Raw genomic sequence first — 19,776 nt, forward strand, 5'->3', positions numbered from 1 at the left:
TGAAAATTAGTATTCGCGCCTGTAAAACTGAAATAAAAATGGGGCCTCTATTAGGAACCTGTCATATAGACTGAATTAGGTTTAGAGCTTAGCAGGGATGGCACCCCACTCCAGTACTCTTGCCTGGAAAATCCCATGGATGGAGGAGCCTGGTAGGCTATAGTCCATGGGGTCGCTAAGAGTCAGACATAACTGAGCGACTTCACTTTCACTTTCACTTTTCACTTTCATGCATTGGAGAAGGAAATGGCAACCCACTCCAGTGTTCTTGCCTGGAGAATCCCAGGGATGGCGGAGCCTGGTGGGCTGCAGTCTGTGGGGGTCGCACAGAGTCGGACACGACTGAAGCGACTTAGCAGTAGCAGCAGCAGCAGCAGGGAGCCTGGCATTTCTCAGGGACCCAGTGTACGTGAGGGTCTAAGGTGGAATAGTTCACTTTCTGTTCCCCATCAGCTCTGCGTCACAGCGGGTTCCCCGTCCCCGCCCCCCCGCGCCACCCCAGGGGCACCAGAGGACAGCGGGCTTCGTCTTGCATCTATCTACCGTCTGTCATCGAATCTACAAGCCAGACAATTTTAAGATACCCAATTTAAGAAATTAGATCATTGCTTCAAGAAAGAAAAAAAAAGAAAAAAAATGCTGCCACGTGTATTACGAAATGCCAAACGATTGTAAAACACCTCCGAATGACTACGGAGATCTTAAAATGTCCAAACAAGAGCGTATTCTAGGAACCAGTTTAGGCCGTGTTCTGCAGACAGCGCGCACAGTCCAGGCATGGACTTCGCGCTCACTAGCGCGTCCTTCGCTGAGTTTCGCTTTCAGTTCGCAGGAAACGAAAGCCTAGCGCCAGGGCGGGGGCAGGGACGGGGCGGGGACGGGGCGGGGACGGGGGTGTGGGCCGGGACAGAGGTCCTGGTGCAAGGGCGCCCGTCCGCGGCGACCCAGAGGGCCAGAAGTAGGGAACCGAGGTGAGTAGGGAGGCGCGGGGACAGCCGGGGGGACCGAAGTGGACGGACCGGGCGTGGCCCGCTGCGCCAGCCCCGCAGCCTCCTGGAGGGCCCCACAGTGTGGCTGTACTTCCCCCACGTTCGACTTGGCAGCGCGGGTCTGACGCTTCGCGGCTTTTAAGGCAAGTTTGGTGGTGAAGATAAGGCGGGGTTCTGCTCATTGCCTCGTGGATACTGATGGGATTTATTTGGGCTCCGCGGATTATAGTAATGGTCTGTATTCGTTAATAGGTGTATTGGATCGATGCAGTTTTCCCACGTTGATGTACTGATTTAGACTTTTTTTTTAAATTTTACTTTATTTTACTTTACATTACTGTATTGGTTTTGCCATACATCAACATGAATCCGCCACGGGTGTACATAAGTTCCCAATCCTGAACCCCCCTCCCATCTCCCTCCCCATACCATCTCCTTGCATGACTTTGATTAATGAAGAAATTGCAAAACTGTCGAAGTTTGTAAAAAACATTCCAAAAAATGCAGACAAACCTGAGATAGAAATAAGGTTTCTTTTAATCCTCAACTCGCTATCATTTTATTGGGTACCTTGCCAGAAATTTTTATATGTACAACTCCAAAATTGCTCTGTAAATTTGCTTTCCCCCCACCTAACAGTATATTATGGACATCTTTCCATAGCAAGAGATACAGTAGGTCCACCTCATTTTAAAAACTGGTGAAAAATATGAGAGGTACGTCTTTCTATTTAAACACTTCATGGACATTTAGGTTCTTTCCTGTTTTTAGCGGTATGGATGATACAACAGTATCATTTATAGTCACAGTTGTGGGAATATATAAGCATATTTGTGGAGAGTTCCTGTAAGTAGAATTGCTGGGTCAGTGGGCATACAAACTGAAATATTTGAAAGATTTTGTTAAATTGTGCAAATCAGAATACTTTAGTCTGAATTTAGACCTTTAAACCTAAAACTCTATGACCTCTGAAAATCTGGACCTAAACGTGTTTTGAAAATTAAAGTAGAGCCTTTACTTTCATGCTTTACAGCACTGAGGTAACTATACTTTGAAATCATTGAAATAGGGGCACATATTTAAAATATTTCTTTTTGGTGGCTCAGACAGTGAAGAATCTTCCTGCCATGCTGGAGACCTGGGTTTGTTTGATCCCTGGGTTGGGAAGATCCCCTGGAGAAGGAAATGGCAACCCACTCCAGTATTCTCACCTGGAGAATTCCATGGACCTAGGAACCTGGTGGGCTGCAGTCCACAGTGTCACAAAAGAGTCAGACATGACTGGGTCACAAAAGAGTCAGACTTGACTGAGTGACTGATACATACTTTCCATTTGGTGTTACACTGTGAGGGTGAGGTGGGGGCTTCAGCCTGGACATTTGGGAGGTCTCCTGTGCTCATAGGAACCAGACAGGCCATCAGCTAACAGGTACACAGCTTCATCCTGGTTTTTGGATCTCTATCAAGGAACTGGGGAAAAAAAGAAAACCTTTAATTTTTTTTAACCAATAAAAATTCGGTGCACAGTATGGATGCTTTTATATTAAATATAGTGATAAGCTTGCAAAGAGGTTTCGTCTGGAGTGTTCCAGTCAGTGTGCCCAGTGCATTACCGTTACTGGAGCAGCACACACCAACATGAAATATGAGATCTGGATCTGTTGCCATGATGGGTTGCATTTGGACTGTGAGGCTTGCATCACACACAGTCCAGGCATGTAGGTTTTGATCCTCTTTGGGCATTTAAGGACGGAGTTGGTTTTCCTTGCAGAGAGTCTATTAATGAGTGAAGAGCCCAGTTAGCGCCCGGGGCCAGCCCAGGTTTCTTATGTCGAGTCTTAGGCTGTTTCTCTGAAGTCTCTGGTTGTTTCTGTGGCTGCAGTGGTGGCTAGTCTAAGCCAGCTGTTTCTGTCCTTCACATCTCCCATTTATAAGTGTAAAAATTTTAGAAAGAGTGGGTTAAGTTAGTTTTGTTCTTTGGAACCTAAGATTTTATTAAATAGGAGACTATTTTTTAGAGCAATTTTAGGTTCACAGCAAAATTGAGTACACAGAGTTCCTATATACCTCCTGCCCCTCCAGCCTCCTCCACTGTAAACAGTTTGTTACAATTTATGAACGTAGGTCATTATCATGTAAAGTCTGTGCTTTACATTAGGGTTCATTGTTTTGTGCATTCTATGAATTTTGACAAATGTATAATGGCATGTATCAACCATGTATCAGACAGAATAGGAATAGTCTCACTGCCCTAAGAATCCTGTGTTGGAGCCCATTTTTCAGTCAGGCATTGAGTTTGAAAATTCAGCATCCTTAAAATATTCCCCAAAATATATCCATTCTCCTTTCCCCCGTCACCACTTGCTTAGCTCACTTTCCCCATCCTTCTCAGATCTTTAAGTTTCGCTTTCCTCTCTTTTTTGCCCCACCTGCCTATCTCCTCTATGACTACTTTTGACGTCTCCTGCCTTTCTCTGTTGACTCTTTGGGATCTGGTCTCTCACCTCTCCAAATGATCCCTCTACTGGGTTTTACCGTCTTATTTTCAAGGTCTGGCAGACTGCAGAGTAGTATCTCTGGAAAACAGGCTGATCCCTTCCTACTGTTTCATCAGATTTCCTTTAATGTGGTCTCAAAGTCCTAGGTTTTGCTCATGGAATTGTCAACTGCCATCTTTTCTTTGTCAGTTTAACTTTTCTAGGTTGATCCTCATTAGAGGAATAACTGTTTATGACTATTGAAAATATTTGCTAAGAAAAGAGAGAGTGTTATCTGAGCCATTTAACATGAGCCTGTTAATCATGCCACTTATATTTAGCAGTTTCCGAGCTTCTTATGTTCTCCTCCCTTCACCTTTTATAAAAGGATTGAGAAAAAATTGTAAAACTTCTCATTCCTAATTCACTAATTTTTTGGATCTTAGAGTAGAAACACTATTGCTAACAAAGACTCCCTTAAAAGATTTTAAATCTATGCCTTAAATGATTTATTGCTTATTTAAAATCATATTAATTATAAGAAATTAAGAAATTAAGAGAAATAATCCAGGGAAAGACAAAAGTGATTTGTAACCAATTGGAATTACCCTTTAATGACATTTTTGATATATTTTGTCCCAGTCTTTTTTTCTCTGTGTGTGTAGTTATGTTTGATAAAATTGAGTTCATACTATGTAATTTGTAAAATACAGAAAGAAAATAGGCTGTAAGAATGAATTTTGGTGAATGGCCTTCACATAGATCTTTGTATGTGTCTCTTTCTTGAAGCCATAGTCCCGGGGCAGAGTCATGTTAACCAGTAGTCTTTCAGCTAAAAGTGTTAGGAATGCATTTCAGGCTAATCTTAAAAACCGGAGAGGGGATTCTGAGTGGAGACCTCTGGGGGCAGGCATCTGGGGCTGGGTTGGTCCAGGGCCTCAGCCGACCATCTCGGGACTCTGTTTCCTTCTCCGTCTCTTGGTTCTGTTACCTGTCATTGGCTCTTCCTTGGCTGGGATTTTTTCTTCCTGTAGTGGGAAAGATGGTCTGATTTATAATCTCCTGGTCTAAAATCTCATCTAAGAAGTCTAAAGGCTGATTATTATCAGTCCTGACTGGGTCACGTTTCCATTGCTGAAACATCCACCATGAGCCCTGCGAGGCCAGGCCTCTGAGCCAGGCAGTGGGTGTGGGCTCCACCCAGTCTTCATAGTCCAAAAGTTGAGAGAGTTTTTGGAAAGAAAAAGTGAGTCTGCTACCAAAAGGTGGGGGTACTGGGCTGCAGAAATGACAGCTGTCCACTGGAGTCACTTTTGAGGTTGTGGTGCGCTTTGCTGAGTGTGCGTCCAAGCTGACTGTGGCTGTCTACTCCCCGTGGCCATGTGTGGATGAGGAGCTGCTGCTCTGCACCTAGTCTCTGTCTACACAGGTGACACCATGAGATCTTCACTGCTGGTGCCTTAAATGGAAATAAAGCAGCCGGGAAATCATGCCCCTTTAGGGAGAGCAATACTGGAACTGAACTGAAAACAGTCTTCATGAAATGACTTGAAGGTAGCTGGTCTGCACGCACACCTCTGTGCCGGTGGTCAGCCCTCTGAAGCCCGAACTTGGTCAGTGCTTGTCCAGAATAGCCTCTCAGCCTTAATGCGCCCATAGGCACATTCACCTGGGAATCTTGTCAAAATGCAGATTCCAGTCCTGCCTCTTTAACAGACTTCAGGTGGTGCTGATGCCACTGGTCCAGAGACCTGCCTTTCTAGTGACAAGATGTTAGACAAGTGCTTGCCAATATTTTAGCAAAACGAAAGAAAACCTCCCCTTCAGGTAAGAATTATACTCTCAATATCCATTAACTGAGAAAACACATTGGAAATTACTACATATTCAGAAAAGCTTTTACACCTTTTGGCAGGACACTAAAGGACTGAGTGTTAAACTCAATGTTTGGTTACAGGTGAGGCCATCTGCCTCTCGCCTGTGCTGAAATGCACTCCAATTTCAGCACATCGCTGGGGTTGAAGAACGGGAGGATCCTACAGCTGGTGTCCCCTGAGAAGCGTTTGGATTCTCAACAAGGCTTTTAGTGTGGTTACTTCTTCAGTAGTTTCCAGTGAACAAACTGCAGGTGCTAAGTTCTGCAAACTACAGCATTAGGGCGTGTTTGTGTGTGTGTGTGGGTGTTTTAATCACATAGTGTCTGCTATTCCATAGTGTTTGAACATCTTACAGTAAGTTTGTGACAAAACCATTCCAAAATCTCTGATGAAGGATGGTGAAACTCTTGCTGTCTTTCTCTGACCTTGCATTCTTCTGTGCTATAGTTACCTCCTGGACACATACTGAAGGGTGTGAACGAAACACTGTTTGCCAGACTTGCCATATAATTTGTGGGTCCCCTAGTAAAGTAAGAACATGCCTGTTAAGTCGCTTCAGTCATGTCCAACTCTGTGCGACCCCATAGACGGCAGCCCACCAGGCTCCGCTGTCCCTGGGATTCTCCAGGCAAGAACACTGGAGAGGGTTGCCATTTCCTTCTCCAATGCATGAAAGTGAAAAGTGAAAGTAAAGTCACTCAGTTGTATCTGACTCTGTGCAACCCCATGGACTGCAGCCCACCAGGCTCTTCCGTCCATGGGATTTTCCAGGCAAGAGTACTGGAGTGGGGTGCCATTGCCTTCTCCCAAGCATACACTGCTGCTGCTAAGTTGCTTCAGTCATGTCCGACTCTGTGCGACCCCATAGACGGCAGCCCATGAGGCTCCCCCGTCCCTGGGCTCCTTATTAAACAATTGTGAAGAATTTCAAGACTGCAACAGGGGAGCGTTAAACCAAACCAGGCGCTTCTGAGTGTGTCTTTGCAGCTACACGGGTTGTGTACTCATCAAGCCAGCCCTTGACTGTGTCTGTGACTGCCAAACCATTCATAGCCTTCATCTTGTTTGTTCCACTGTTGATGACAACTGTATGACACTGACATTTAAGAAACTGCTTTTCCAGTCAATATATATTCTTCAATCAAACTTTTTAGGAGAGAATCTGACTGGACTCACCATTAACCCATCATGCTGTTTAAAATAGGCTCTGGTTGTTTCTGCCTATTCAGATGCTTGGTGTATATGATACAGAAGTAGCACATTTAAAATAATCACTGTTTATTTGATGTGTACAGCAGAATGTAATTCAGAAAATTTATTTCTAGAAACATATTTTCCAGAGCAGGTTGTCCTTAGGATTCATAGTTTAGGTAACTGTCAAAAGTCAAGCGTTTGATTTCCAACCATTGAATTGAGTGACCATCTAAAGTCATCATTCAGACAAGAGTTTGAATGGTCCACAAGTAGACCAGATCTTAAAAACAGTGCTTGATTCATGCGTATAGTCTGTGATTTTTGAAGTTTGACAACTGTGAACAGATTGTGTTTTTGGCATTTGGTTTCTTTTCAGATTTTTAAATATTGTTTCTTACACTTGGAATGAATACTGATTTATTCTTAATTTTTTGTAGAAATTTTTGGAGTTTTTCCTCCTGATGGTAACTGGTAAAACTGATGTTCTGGTTTAAATTCATCTACACAAGATCTGAAGTATTTGCAAAAAAAAAAAAAAATTTGCAGATATGGTTTTTTTTCTTGAAAGACTCGTGACTTAATTGGAATTACATAATTAAAATTTAAATACAATTCTTAGAGATTATTTTGTTTAATATGAGAAGTTTCACATATCAAACAATTTTGCAAAGTGTAGAATTGTTACAGTCTGACTGTTATTCTAAATTACTTTAAAATTTAATAAAATTGCCTAAATAGTTTTGTAAATCAGCTATATTCTAATAAAAAATTTTCATAAAGTTGTAAGCCAAAAAAGATACGATATTCTCTGTAAGCTATTTAGCAAACTTATTCACTCTCTTTACTACATATATTTTCAATTTCTTTTCCTTTTTTAATATTTTAAAGTAATTTTATGCATATAATTAGTGCTCCAAACCATTCACGGTTGCATTCTGTTGCAGCGTCTTTCTTTTGCGGTGAAAATTATGCTTTAGTGTCTCAACATAGAAAGTGTATGAGATTCTCTACCCTAAGTTGTGTGGATCGTTTGCAACTGGATCTTCAGATATTAACAGTCAGTCCAGGTGACCCCTCCTTTTTTGTCACACTGGTCACCTGGGTGGTCACCACAATGGCCATTCAACCATGTGCCAGTGCAGGGACACCAGAAGGGACACTGAGCTAGGCGCTTGGTGGTCGGCCTCTCAAAGGCTGAGGCCAAGGAGTGGATGGATCTTAGCTGAATAATAATAAAGTGAAGCCATGCTCTGGTACTTCCTACTGCTGCTGCTAAGTCGCTTCAGTCGTGTCCGACTCTGCACGACCCCATAAACGGCAGCCCACCAGGCTCCCCCATCCCTGGGATTCTCCAGGCAAGAACACTGGAGTGGGTTGCCGTTTCCTTCTCCAATGCATGAAAGTGAAAAGTGAAAGTGAAGTCGCTCAGTTGTGTCCAACTGTTAGTGACCCCATGGACTGCAGCCCACCAGGCTCCTCCATCCATGGGATTTTCCAGGCAAGAGTACTGGAGTGGGGTGCCATTGCCTTCTCCACTGGTACTTCGTACTCCATCTGAAAAATGGAAGTCTTCACACAGGGTTTAGCGTGCGTTCGGATACAGTGCCGCTTCCATCCAGAGCTTTGTCTGTAGGTGGGAACGACGGGTCTTTCTGTCAGATCTAGGGTTTGGTATGTTGTCTTTTACTATCTGTTCTTCAGCGTGTGCTCTGGTCCGCCTACTTGGTACTCTGCTCTGCAGTCTGTCTTCCGCCTATGTCTACCCGGTCATTCCCCTGCATCCCACTAGGGGGCGGGGCTGACACACCCACATGATTCCGCTTCTGCTTTTCTTGCTGGAGACAGCTCTGAGGGAATCTGCCTGTAAGGTTAGGGTTCTTCTTAATTAAATTAATTAAACTGAGTGTCTTTGGGAAAATCCTGGGAGGGATCTGTGATTCGGATTTGTCAGCAGTTGGTCAGGTCTACCCTCCCTGCTGGGCTGTGCAATGTGAATGACTCCTTCATGCCCGGGTCAGACCTGTGTCTTCAGGCCTGTGTCTCTTCTCCTCAGACTACTGCCCTTGACTCCAAGTTCCAATTAATTCATTAGTTCCTGCTGCTAAGTCGCTTCAGTCATGTCTGACTCCGTGCGACCCCATAGACGGCAACCTACTAGGCTCCAGCGTCCCTGGGATTCTCCAGGCAAGAACACTGGAGTTGGTTGCCATTTCCTTCAATGCATGAAAGTGGAAAGTGAAAGTGAAATCGCTCAGTCGTGTCCGACTCTTTGCCACCCCATGGACTGCACTACCAGGCTCCTCCATTCATGGGATTTTCCAGGCAAGAGTACTGGAGTGGGTTGCTATTGCCTTCTCCGATTCATTAGCTCAGTTCAGTTCAGTTCAGTTACTCAGTCGTATCTGACTCTTTGCAACTCCATGAATTGCAGCAGGCCAGGCCTCCTTGTCCATCACCAACTCCTGGAATTCACCTAAACTCCTGTCCATCAAGTCTGTGATGCCATCCAGCCATCTCATCCTTTGTCGTCCCCTTCTCCTTCTGCCCCTAATCCCTCCCAGCGTCAGAGTCTTTTCCAGTGAGTCAACTCATCCCATGAGATGGCCAAACTACTGTAGTTTCAGCTTTAGCATCAGTCTTTCCAAAGAACACTCAGGACTGATCTCCTTTAGAATGGACTGGTTGGATATCCTTGCAGTCCAAGGGACTCTCAGGAGTCTTCTCCAACACCACAGTTAAAAAGCATCAATTTTTCAGCACTCAGCTTTCTTCACAGTCCAACTTTCACATCCATACATGACCACTGAAAAAACCATAGCCTCGACTAGATGGACCTTTGTTGGCAAAGTAATGTCTCTGCTTTTGAATATGCTGTCTAGGTTGGTCATAACTTTCCTTCCAAGGAGTAAGCGTCTTTTAATTTCATGGCTGCAGTCACCATCTGCAATGATTTTGGAGCCCCCCCCCAAATAAAGTCAGACAGTTTCCACTGTTTCCCCATCTATTTCCCATGAAGTGATGGGACCAGATGCCATGATCTTCATTTTCTGAATGTTGAGCTTTAGGCCACCTTTTTCACTCTCCTCTTTCACTTTCATCAAGAGGCTCTTTAGTTTTTCTTCACTTTCTGCCATTAAGGGTGGTGTCATCTGCATATCTGAGGTTATTGATATTTCTCCTGGCAATCTTGATTCCAGCTTGTGCTTCTTCCAGCCCAGCGTTTCTCATGATGTACTCTGCATAGAAGTTAAATAAGCAGGGTGACAATATACAGCCTTGACGTACTCCTTTTCCTACTTGGAACCAGTCTGTTGTTCCATGTCCAGTTCTAACTGTTGCTTCCTGACCTGTATATAGGTTTCTCAAGAGGCAGGTGAGGTGGTCTGGTATTCCCATCTCTTGAAGAATTTTCCACAGTTTATTGTGATCCACACAGTCAAAGGCTTTGGCATAGTCAATAAAGCAGAAATAGATGTTTTTCTGGAACTTTCTTGCTTTTTCCATGATCCAGCATGCTGGGGTCCAGCCCCGGTGGATCCAGGGAAATTCGAAGCGTGGACGGCATAGGCGTGGAAAACTTATATGTTTATTAATATAAGATTAGATTATGAAGAAATAGTGTATTAGGAAAATAAAGTGGACAAAGAAGGCTGAATAACTTGGCTTACGGAGAAGGCCAATAAAATTCCAGACAAGGAGCTTGCATCATCTACGTTGGGCCACCGGCGCCCACTTGAATATCGAAGGGTGCCCCACCTTACGCTCCCTTTTGCGTGGGTCTTAAAAGCCAGGACAAGTAAGTAGACTTGGTGAGCCACTCTGCTCCAGATGGGAATTCAGCCTGAAATTAGAGTAAAGAGGAGACACGGGGGAAACCAGTCCAGCGACTGGCCCCGGCCTCTATTGTCTAGAAAGGCCTTTTATATCTTTTTGATTGTACATAGAGATCAATGGGTAATACAAAATTATGCAGTGTTAGCAGCCCAGACTCTTATCAAAACCAGGCTTTTCTCTCTGCATACCTAGTTGTATACACAAGTCTTAGGTAATTTACATCATCCTCCGGCCAAAAGGGCCAATTAACATTTTACAGCCTATTTTCTGATAAGGGGTTGTCAACCAGAAAACTTATTTGTGTTGATCTTCTCAAAGTCTCTCAGAAAGCCACTAAATAAAGTTACATTCTTACATAGCAAAGATACAGCAACTTATAACAAGTAAAAGGAGTACAGTGATTTATAACAAAAGAAAAGTAATTAACTCAAAAGTCTAGTGTTGCTAACATCAAAACTACTATATATCTTTTTCCATATCCCGTTTACATTGATTAACATCCTCCCAGGTGCCTAAAAGATAAAGAATATGGAGGTCTGGCAGCAATCATTGAGTCAACAGTGAAATCCATCACCAATATGATTTTTAGCTCTTTAGAAAAGGCTCTGTATCTTTAAGATGCTTTTAAGCTTCACGCCTCTCGCGGCTGGGGGTGCTGTAAGCAATTCACAAGCTGCAAGAGGTCTGGGGGAACCTGTTAGGCAAGCTAGAGAGTTATCAGAGGGGGTTTAACTGAAACATCCCTTTCAAATGCAGAAGACTAAAGCCCTGATTTGACTTTTTCCAGAGAATATCAGAAGAGCAGAGTACAAAAGCCGGCAGATTTTTGTTTTTTGGGGGTACATGCTCAGGAAATTCCAGGGGGAAACCCTGAAGCCTGATCACGTCCTTGTGTTTTGTCAGGCTTCCTTCCTCATGACGTTGTCACAGGCGGGATTCCTCACGCTGGCTCCTGGCACCCCCAGATGTTGGCAATTTGATCTCTGGTTCCTCTGCCTTTTCTAAAACCAGCTTGAACATCTGGAAGTTCACGATTCAGGTATTGCTGAAGCCTGGCTTGGAGAATTTTGAGCATTATTTTACTAGCGTGTGAGATGAGTGCAGTTGTGTGGTAGTTTGAGCATTCTTTGGCATTGCCTTTCTTTGGGATTGGAATGAAAACTGACGTTTTCCAGTCCTGTGGCCACTGTTATTTGATGGGATTCATTAGCTAGTGAATAATAAATAAATGTTTATGAACCCCTTTCCCCTAGCTGGAACGTTACTGGCAAGTACATGCTTTTGGCTTGTCTCTTCCCTCTGCTTCCCTGTTGGAGCTAATGGCCTTTTTGATCATAGTTATTCATTTAAGAAGCTTTATCTCCTGTGCCCATTGATGCCTAAACAATGTAATATCTCATTTTCCTTGAGTTTGAATTACAAAAGAAATATTACATATTATCTTCTAAGAATTGTCTTTTGACTCAGCACTGTTTCTAAGATTTACCCTTTCGGGACATGTTCACTCAGGTGCAACTAAGGAGTATAATTTCACTGTGTACATTTATTACAGCCCACGTACTCATTCTTCTGCCTTTGGGCCAAGTGCTTGGATTGTTTCCACGTTTTTGTTGTACAAACAAGACTGATGTGAACTTTCTTGTCCATGTCTCCAGGGACACAAGTAAGAATTTCTCTTTAGAATTTTTATTTATCTACATTCTTTTCAACACTTGGTTCAATCAGAATTTTTTTTTTTTGGCTGCATTGAGCCTTGTTACGTGAACTGTGAACTTCCAGATGTTCAAGCTGGTTTTAGAAAAGGCAGAGGAACCAGAGATCAAATTGCCAACATCCACTGGATCGTCAAAAAAGCAAGAGAGTTCCAGAAAAACATCTATTTCTGCTTTATTGACTATGCTTTATTGACTGTGTGGATCACAATAAACTGTGGAAAATTCTTCAAGAGATGGGAATACCAGACTACCTGACCTGCCTCTTGAGAAACCTATATGCAGGTCAGGAAGCAACAGTTAGAACTGGACATGGAACAACAAACTGGTTCCAAATAGGAAAAGGAGTACGTCAAGGCTGTATATTGTCACCCTGCTTATTTAACTTCTATGCAGAGTACATCATGAGAAACGCTGGGCTGGAAGAAGCACAAGCTGGAATCAAGATTGCCAGGAGAAATATCAATAACCTCAGATATGCAGATGACACCACCCTTATGGCCGAAAGTGAAGAAGAACTAAAGAGCCTCTTGATGAAAGTGAAAGTGGAGAGTGAAAAAGTTGGCTTAAAGCTCAACATTCAGAAAACTAAGATCACGGCATCTGGTCCCATCACTTCATGGCAAATAGATGGGGAAACAGTGGAAACAGTGGCTGACTTTATTTTTTGGGGCTCCAAAATCACTGCAGATGGTGACTGCAGCCATGAAATGAAAAGACGCTTGCTCCTTGGAAGGAAAGTTATGACCAACCTAGACAGCATATTCAAAAGCAGAGACATTACTTTGCCAGCAAAGGTCCGTCTAGTCAAGGCTATGGTTTTTCCAGTGGTCATGTATGGATGTGAGAGTTGGACTGTGAAGAAAGCTGAGTGCTGAAGAATTGATGCTTTTGAACTGTGGTTCAGAAGACTCTTGAGAGTCCCTTGGACTGCAAGGAGATCCAACCAGTCCATCCTAAAGGAGATCAGTCCTGGGTGTTCATTGGAAGGACTGATGTTGAAGCTGAAACTCCAATACTTTGGCCACCTGATGGGAAGAGCTGACTCATTGGAAAAGACCCTGGTGCTGAGATGGATTGGAGGCAGGAGGAGAAGGGGACGGCAGGATGAGATGGTTGGATGGCATCATCGACTCGATGGACGTAGGTTTGGGTGGACGTGTGCTGCAATTCATGGGGTCACAAAGCGTCGGACATGACTGGGCCACTGAACTGAACTGAAGCGAGCCCGTATTGTGGTGCACAAGCTTTCTCCAGCTGTGCAGTGCTGGCTCTAGAGCACGGGCTCAGTGGTTGTGTCATACGGGCTGAGTTGCCCTGTGGCGTGGGGGATCTTCCCTGACCAGAGATTGAACCTGTGTCCCCTGCATTGGAAGGTATATTCTTAACCACTAGACCACCAGGGGAGTCCTCAGAATTCTTAACCAATGCCGGTTGAACAGTGTAAAATGGTATCCCATTATGGTCAAGGTTTGCAGTTCTCTGACTAGTAACCATTTAACTTTTTATAAAACTTCAAAATCTGGAACTCTACATTTTTTCCAGTCCTGACTTGGATTCAGCTATGCAGATTTGCTCAGAGTCCTTTGCACACTCTTCCCACATGCTCCTCCCCCAACCATTGGGCTTCTTTGCACATCACCTGCCTTGCCCCAAAGTGTTCTTTATTTTACACCATACCCTTTCCTTCATAATAAACTCAGATCCAGACCCACTTTTCCCACAAAACTTGCCCTTGTGAACATCAGGGAATTTAGGTCACTTCATTTGAACACTGAGTCCTAATGGGCCTTTCAGCCAGTGGCTAAAGTGCAGATGGGTGCAAGGCGTTTAGCTACGTTTATTAATAACCTTAAGGGGGAGTTCCCTGGTGGTCCAGTGGTTAAGACTCTGTTCCCCATGAAGGGGCCTGGGTTCAATCCTGGTCAGGGAACTAGATCCTGTCCACTGCAATTAAGAGATCCCTCGTGCTACAGCTAAGATCCACCGCAGCCAAATAAGTGTTTAAAACCAAACCCTTAACTTTGTACACTGTGACCTTGTAATTATATTTCTAAGAATCTCTCCCAAATACTGATTTAGCGACTGGTTGTGTCTGATGGTCAGGTAAGTTAGAAAGCCACAGACTTATTTGCACCAGGATAGGGAAATGATCAGAGTCGGACACAACTGAAGCGACTTAGCAGCAGCAGCAGCAGCAGGGAAATGATGGTCATGAGTTTGCGCAAGCTCTGCAAGATAAAGAACAGGGAAGCCTGGTGTGCTGCAAGCAGTCCACAGTGTCGCAAAGAGTTGGACACGACTGAGCGACTGAACAACAAGGGAACGGTTGAGCAGACAGTATGGGTTGTGGCCTCAGCTTAGACTCTGGGCAGGCCTGAGCCCTGAGCTGCGGGCAAAGCTGAAGCCTTTCAGCAGAACTCCGTGAGATGAAAAGGCAGGAGGCAGTGGGAGGCCTGGGCGTGGATCCCACTTCCTTGTCAAGTCTGCTTGTAGACACGAGGGAATCTTTGTGCATGGATCGCTGTGTTGGGCAGTGCCCTGCAGACACCCGTGTGCACTCTGGGCAGGTACGGACAGGGTATGGTGCTTGGGACCTGTTCTGAGACTCCTGAGATTCCAAGCATACCTGGAGAGGATGCACAGGTAGCTGAAGTCTGTGCTGTCTGGAGGAAGTGGGTTCTGGTTCACACGACCTCGTTTACAGCTGTGGTTTTGTTGCATCTGTGACCTTTGGTTTGACTGAGGAAAAATCAGATAGGTAGAGAAAGATTTTATACCTAAAGATATTCCCTGTATTTTTTTTTTAAGTAATGGTAAATAACTGAAAACAACCAGATTATTCCAAAGTGTTTGTTGATATATTAGGAATCATTTTGAAATGGTTGATGATGTACTACTTTTTCTATCTCATGTTACAAGAATTTTCCCAAGTCATTTTAAGTGCTTAACAAATTTTCTTGTGTGCTGATATAGCAACAGAATTACAGGCCTCTGTCAGTGACCCGTGACCATGGAAGGGGAAAAGGAGAAAGCCCAGGGCAGAAAAGAATGTGTGATAAAGTTTATTATGTGACTGTGCACACATGGGCGTGGTGTTTGGGTTCCACGCCCATGTGTGCACAGTCACATAATAAACTTTATCACACATTAATCCCAAGGGTGGAAGAGCCTGGTAGGCTGCAGTCCATGGGGTTGCTAGGAGTCAGACACAACTGAGTGATTTCACTTTCCCTTTTCACTTTCATACATTGGAAAAGGAAATGGCAACCCACTCCAGTGTTCTTGCCTGGAGAATCCCAGGGACGGCGGATCCTGGTGGGCTGCTGTCTATGGCGTCGCACAGAGTCAGACATGACTGAAGCGACTTAGCAGCAGCAGCAGCTGGCTGAGTGTCGGCATTTCTTGGTGGAGCCTGTTGAGAAGAAGAGTATATACTCTGTGTGTGTGTGTGTGTGTGTGTGTGTGTGTGTGTGTGTGTGTGTGTGTGTGTTGTCTAAGAAAACTCAATAGACTGAGGACCTGCTGTTGGCTTGCTCCTCCGTTGATGATGTCATCCCAGCTGAGATAATTGTAGGAGAGGTGTGCTGGGGAGCACCCCTGGGAAGACACCAGGGTGGGGAGCAGGGAGAAGTGAGCACAGCACGGTGGGCAAAGGGGGGACTTGAACTGCCAGACTCTGCAACAGAGGCCTCAGCTGATCCTGAGGGGAACTCAGGACTGGGTGACCCTTCAGAGCTATCACACCTTCAGACAGGTGGTAAGGCCCTCATGCCCTTCATTGTCCAACCCCTGGAGAGGGACTGGGCCAGCTGTCTTCACTGGGGTGAATTCCTCAGGGGCCTCAGTGGGGGGCTGTCGACCACCACACCCTTCGGCCTGGGGAAGGGCTTCTGTCCTGCCAGAGTCTGGGTGTTGCCACCTCCCACCACAGGCAACATAGCTGTTCCCACACCAGGGTACAGTGAGCCAGGTAGTGGGATGGTCCTTGCACTGCACTAGTGGGGCATCAACAGCACCCTGGCTTCCCCATCAAGGAACCAGGACAGGCTTCCTCGGGTCCAGCATGCAGACAGCTTTCGGGCAGTGGCACTGATGGCCTCCAGGGATGGTTTGAGCCTGGGATTGAGCAGCAGGGAGACCCAGGTGTATGGCCTGGACCCTTGGTGAATGTGGAGCCGTTTGCCTGAATAGAGAGCCCGGAGGTAGGGGGAGAGGTTGTGGCCGTGGGTCCTGATGAGGAGACAGTGGGGACGAGGGACCACGGGGACGGTGCTCACTGAGTTGTCGTTTCTCGCCCTAGACCTTTGTGGCTGGTCTCCCCAGACACTGACCCTCTAAGACTGGCTGTTGGAAGTCAAAACTGGTTACACAGATGTTCTTCCTCTTCACAGAGGGCCTCCCAAGGCCAGCTCATGAGAGCTCTTCTGGGAAGTGAGGTCAAGCTGTCCTGAAGACGCCTGCAGCAGCTATCGGTTCAGGGACCTTGGAGCAACCACTGATGGGTACGTGCCAGGACCCCTACCGGTCCTGGCTGTCTCCACGTTTCTTGGCAGAGCCCGTTGAGGATGAGGCAGAGGAAGCGCAAGCCCACCAGCCAAGACCCCACTTCTTCTCTTTTGTCTGCATAGAAACGCTTTGCTTGTCCCCTGGACCCCGAAGCCGTGGAGTGTGCAGTCCACGAGGCCTGCTCTCTTGTGCCTCCACTTCAGCAGCCATGAAGTGGGCACTGTTGAGCTCCTGAGCACATGGGCTTGTTGGGAAAAATGGGGACTGCTTTTCCCCGCACCAGGGGCTTCTGCTGAGTGGGGAGCAGACATCTGTGGCCCTGCTGGCCGAGATTCCTGGTTCTTGTTGCCCTAGCATGTACACCAGAGCCCTTTCCCCAGGAACTCGGAGAAAGTGGACTCCCTTCCTCTTAAATGACACACCTTGTAGGGTCTCCTGAGCACAGGGTGGGTGGGAGAGGGGAGGTTGGTGGTTAGTGGGTCAGAGAAATGCTCTCTTGGTTTTCCCACATCCACGGAGATCCCTGTAGCTTGCAGCCTCTTGAGGTTGCATGAGTTTAGATGAGGTGGGTCCCCCAAGCTTTCTCTTGATTTCCTCCCACCATGTGGTAGGGCCTGGGTAGGGCGTTTGCACCAGGGTCTGGAATAGATTGTCTGGGAGGGTGCTCTCGGCCCTGACCCCGTGGATGCCCACTGTGACCCAGCGCTGTGCAGCAGCTGCTGGGCAGGGCTCCGGGCTCCCCCAGGCGCTGTCTGTAGTCTTCTCTTCCCCTGCTCTTACTGCTGCACTGCTACCAGTTTGATAGCGAGTGATGCCCCTTGTTGTGGCGTGTCTCTTTCCTGGACGGTGGAGACTTCGGCTGCTGTTTCACTTTTCAGAGGCTGGTGTTTCTCTCTCATTTCCAATTTGGTTGCAAGCTCCTTAGTGAATTCTTTGTGCCCCTGGGAGTCCTTTGTAGGATATCACGTCCTCATGAGGGCCTAGAAGAATGTTGGGTGTTTGCTGAGTTCCATGGAGGGCCTTACTCTCAGTGTCTTCCCTCTGCTCCTTGCAGGCCCGGTCGGTTTACACAACATTGGACAGACATGCTGTCTTAACTCCCTGATCCAGGTGCTTGTCAGAAATGTCGGATTCGCCAAGATACTGAAGAGGTAAGACCATTGTTAAGGCAGATAAATGTGTGTTGTTTTTTTGTTTTCATTTATTCTGTTATTCACAGTTATTTGGACTTTGAGAAGTCTTTCAAAAGCTGCCAGAGAAGAGATCTTGTTTTGTACAATCTGGACTATACATTGTAATCATCTAGGAAGTTTAAAAAAATGTGAAATGCCTTTCCCATCCCAGATATTTGGTTTCACTTGGGGTCTGGATGGGTTTCTAGGGTGGGGCCCAAGCATGGGTACTTTCCAGAAAACTCCCCAGATGATTCTAAAATGCAGGCAGACTGAGAACCATTGATTTGGTTAAAAGGAAGTTGGGGTAGTATCAGTGGGCGGGTCCATTAGTCTGTTGATTTTTCTCAAACAGCACACACACATACACACACACACAGTATATACACACACAGTACACACACCGTGAAAACCCTTCTTCTCAGTGGGTTCTGCCAAGAAGTGTTGAGGCTCAGCCAGCAGTGACTGAGTAGAACAACCTGCCACTGTGTGCATATTCACATAATACACGTCATCGCTCCTTCTTTTCTGCCTTGAGCTTTCTCCTTTTCCCGTTTCATGGACACGGGAGCTTGCCCATAATTAAACAAATCATTGCCAGAATACACTGACGTTCCTTCCTGTGTCCTTCCCAGGACTAGACCTTACTTGCTGTTTCCCTTTGAAGGACTTCAGGCTGGGCATGTGCTGTGGACCCAGGACCTACTGCTCTTGCCCTTCACCTTGGTGTGATTCTCCTGCAGGGTGGGGAGAGGGTGCCCGTCTCGGGAGGACACTCTATAGCTGATTTGCTGACATGGCTGTCCTCAGCCTTGTGTGTACATTTTAGTCATCTGGGAAATAAAAATTTTGATAAATGGGCCCTGCCCCCAGAAATCCTGACGTGGTCCATCTGCAGAGTGGCCCGGACATGGAGATCTTTGAAAGTTCTCCCAGGTAACTCTAGTGTGGCCCTGGCATTGAGAACAGTGGGGACAGGGAGGTTCGTGGCTCTTCTCACCCGGCAGGATAACGGTACCAGGCGGAGTTGAGGAGCAGAGGAAGAGTGTCCCCTTCCAGCTGCTCTTGCTGCTGGAGAAGATGCAGGACAGCCGGAAGAAGGCGGTGCAGCCCACGGAGCTGGCCTACTGTCTGCAGAAGTACAACATTCCATGTAAGATGGTCCTCCTGCTCTGGCTCCTGGCCTGGTGCTCTGAGGGGAAGGGGAGCTCTTGGAGGGGTGAGGGGGATGGAGCAGAAGAGAGGAGAGCGGAGGAAAGGAGGGGCCTGATGGCCCTTGAGTGCACAGGAAGGAGACCCTCCTTGTGTTGGATGCCCGTGTGTGGATCTGAAATAGCTTAAACAACCCTCATCTCGCAGGGACAGCATTTGTTTCGTTACTCATGTGTTTCTTTCGTACTCACTCTTTTCCTGCCTCTCAGTGGAGTAAGTCAGCCTAGGAGTCTCCTCAAAGCTGGTTCAGCTGCAGGTAAAGCATCCTAAAGAAACAGGATAAAGGATTCGTAAGGAGAAACCATGTTCTACGGAAGGAAACTCTTAAATAGCTTAGTTTTTTTTTTTTTTAAAAAAACAGATTCAAATGAAATATACGTCACATACTATAAATTTAGTCATTTAAAAGTATACAATTCAGAGGTTTTTAGGATTTCACAGAGTTGTGGAACTATCATCACAGTCTAAATTTAGCAAATTTTTATCATCCCCCCAAAGAAGTCCTCTACCCATTAATAATTGCTCACCATTCTCCTTTGTCTTCTTCTAGGTTTCATGCATCTGGCTCTTAGATCTAGACCCGTGTTTCATTTAGAGTTAAACTTTGTGAATGGGGTGAGGCAAGGGTCCGGCTTCCTTCTTTTGTGCGTGGCATCCAGTTGTTTCAGGGCCACTTGCTGCAGGTACTCCTCTCTTGCTCAGCTGGTCTAGCCTCTTTCCTTATTCCAGTGAGCATCTTCTCACTTCAGCCCGGCAAACTCCTCTCAGCCATCCTTGTGAGGCAGGCCTGGTGGTGATGA

General features: G+C 45.8%; 1 protein-coding gene across 3 annotated transcripts in view; it reads left to right on the forward strand.

Moving 5' to 3' along the window:
• The window catches only part of LOC102180290 (ubl carboxyl-terminal hydrolase 18), a 35,057-nt gene continuing 16,171 nt past the window's right edge, over positions 891-19,776 (forward strand). The window contains exons 1-4 of one of the 3 annotated variants that reach the window (XM_018048312.1): positions 891-971; positions 16,478-16,588; positions 17,647-17,743; positions 18,772-18,917. In XM_018048312.1, coding sequence (XP_017903801.1) covers positions 16,585-16,588; positions 17,647-17,743; positions 18,772-18,917 — 247 coding nt within the window. In that variant the 5' untranslated portion in view covers positions 891-971; positions 16,478-16,584. Of the gene's footprint in view, positions 1,133-11,389; positions 11,411-16,477; positions 16,589-17,646; positions 17,744-18,771; positions 18,918-19,776 lie in introns of those variants that run through there. The other 2 variants (XM_018048311.1, XM_018048313.1) reach the window with 2 other exon arrangements.

Source organism: Capra hircus, chromosome 5, assembly GCF_001704415.2.
Source record: "Capra hircus breed San Clemente chromosome 5, ASM170441v1, whole genome shotgun sequence".
Taxonomy (NCBI): Eukaryota; Metazoa; Chordata; class Mammalia; order Artiodactyla; family Bovidae; genus Capra; species Capra hircus.